Here is a 2,363-nt window from a genome sequence, read left to right on the forward strand (position 1 = left end):
ATATAATGTAACAAATTGCTTATTTTTCCACAGTTATAAAGGAATTAACCACCTGTTTTACTTTCTAGAAAGTTTCTTAATTGGTTGTTTTATCATGTGCCAGTAGGCATGAACATTTAGAGTCAATAAAACCATTTCTCTATCTTATCTAGTAAATCTCATTCCGTCTTGTTCATTAAAGTTTTGAATTACTTTATCCCTAATCTCATGACCCAGCTCTGCGACTTGTTTTAACATGAAATGTCAAAAGATAATATGAATTTTTAAACATCATTATATTGTGACAAGACAAAATATTCAAGGCCAAAAGAGACATCAGCAGGTTCTGAAAATTGGCAGTTTAGATTAAATTTTAGAAAAATGCTCCCAAATCTTAACCTGGACATTATTGCCTAGTAGTAGCTAGAACTACAGCAAATAAACATTTATGCTCCCAAATCAATTTCCATTATTTAAAATGTTCTAACATTATGTCTTCATTTCTTCATTACTAAATTATTAATGAAAATGGTAATAAATAAGTAACCATCAAATATAGATTGTAAGTCTGTTGAAAAGACTGAATGCTTATAATAATAATCCCCTAGTCAATGGCAGCATCACAGCTGTTTTTGCAATTTTTTATTTGTCCTTACAATTTCATTGCAAAAAACTATAAGCATTGCACCTTGCATGACAATTATTTTAGAAAAGCTGCCATGAAAACACGCATTTCAGGCCACACGACAATCCCCAGAGCAGCCTGTGAAATCTTAGAGGAACGGACTAATGACCTCTGGAAATGTTTTTTCCTTCCCCATGAATAGTACTAGAAATCCCTAAACTACCTTAACAAATTTATTGGTCACTTGGGGTCAGTAACAAACTTGTAAGCAAACAGTTGCATATTTACACATCTGACAGGAATGAAGCAATATTAACATTTATTTGGAGTCATATTTCTGCCTACTTAGCAAATGCAAGTCCAATATTCTCCTTCCTTTCTGCTCCGTTTTTGGTTTGCAAATTATGCGAACCGAAACAGTGAAGTTGCAAGCTGTAACATCTAAACAATGTGCTGAAAAATGCTAAAAAGCTCTGAAGAGTCACAACTCTTTTGTTTGTACGTGTGAATGACTCATTTTACATTATATGTTGTCAGTTTATCCACTGTTATATATAAAAGTATCAATTATAGCTGTTTTAAGTGAAATTTGACAATCCATTTGAGTGTGTAACATGATGAGGTGCTTCCATCATGTAGATAAAAGTAAACATTCAGGCATTATCAGCAACGGCATAAAAAAGGGAACATTTATTATTATAAAGGTCAATGACAAAAACAGAACAGGTTTATTAGATCTTTACAGGAAAACAATGGGAACACAGAGCAGTATTCACAAAGACCACAGTACTGCTTTCCTCCTTCTCCCTCTGTCATCTCAAGGTTTTCACAGCTCAGACTGAAGCAGAGCGACCTGAGTCAGCAGGGAGAGCTCAGAGCTGACACTTCAGCAGGACACTTGAAGGTTGGGAGAGAAAAACGTGACCTTTCGGGTAACAGGAGTGTCTCTACCACACTTTAACCCCAAATCATCCTCAGCTGTCGTCCAGGTCAGCTGTGTTGCTGCTGTCGTTGTCATTGGCGACCAGCACTTCTCTGTTCTCGTAGGTCCAGAAGCCGTTGAGGTCAATCAGGATGCTGGTGACGGTATCGCCCTGGCAACTGTTGACCAAGTCCTGGAGTGTGATCTTGTAGGGGTCTTTAGGTTTCACCATGTCGAAGATCTCATCCTGGGGAGAGGAACGGGCAGGTTCATCATTTTTTATTTTTTAATACCAAAACAAAGAATTCTTCTATCTGGCATTACAAAATTCCTGTTATGAACTTGATGTTAGCCAAAATAAATGTAAATCTGAGACAGACCCATCATTAGCTCTGTCAAAAGAAATTGGAAGATGTTCATTTAAAATAAACTGAAAGTAAAATTCACTGTCTTAAAAGCACCCACCACTCTGCTGCCATATTCATAGCAAGGCTGGGCACAAGAACTGGTGTGTATGAGAAACATGTCTGGACTGTGTGTGTGTGTGTGTACATATGTGCTTCACACAATTTGCAGTCCTTGAAAATGGTTTTTATAATTGTATAACTTTTACCTTGACATCCTGAAAGGTGACAGGCTCCTGACCGTGGAGTTTCATCTGCTCCTGAATGGCCTGAAGAACAAAACACAAAACAGCATCATGAAACAGTGAGTAAAAATGTTTTTTTTTTGTGTGTGATCTTGTAGTTATGACCCTAAAAAAAGTGGGAGGGGGGGGGGGGGGGTTATCGAATTTGCTGATTAACAAGTATTTGATCTCCATGGTGATATAGACAA

General features: G+C 37.1%; 1 protein-coding gene across 1 annotated transcript; it reads right to left on the bottom strand.

Annotated features, from left to right (window-relative positions):
• Positions 1 to 1,272: 1,272 nt before the first annotated feature.
• LOC121965031 (serine/threonine-protein phosphatase 2A regulatory subunit B'' subunit gamma-like) lies at positions 1,273 to 2,264 on the bottom strand. Its single transcript, XM_042515196.1, has 2 exons — positions 2,140 to 2,264; positions 1,273 to 1,773 (listed from the first exon to the last, which is right to left on the bottom strand). Exons 1-2 carry the CDS (start codon positions 2,182 to 2,184, stop codon positions 1,579 to 1,581), a joined length of 240 nt encoding a protein of 79 aa, XP_042371130.1. The 5' UTR covers positions 2,185 to 2,264; the 3' UTR covers positions 1,273 to 1,578.
• Positions 2,265 to 2,363: the final 99 nt, after the last annotated feature.

Source organism: Plectropomus leopardus, unplaced genomic scaffold, assembly GCF_008729295.1.
Source record: "Plectropomus leopardus isolate mb unplaced genomic scaffold, YSFRI_Pleo_2.0 unplaced_scaffold18278, whole genome shotgun sequence".
NCBI classification, from domain to species: Eukaryota; Metazoa; Chordata; class Actinopteri; order Perciformes; family Serranidae; genus Plectropomus; species Plectropomus leopardus.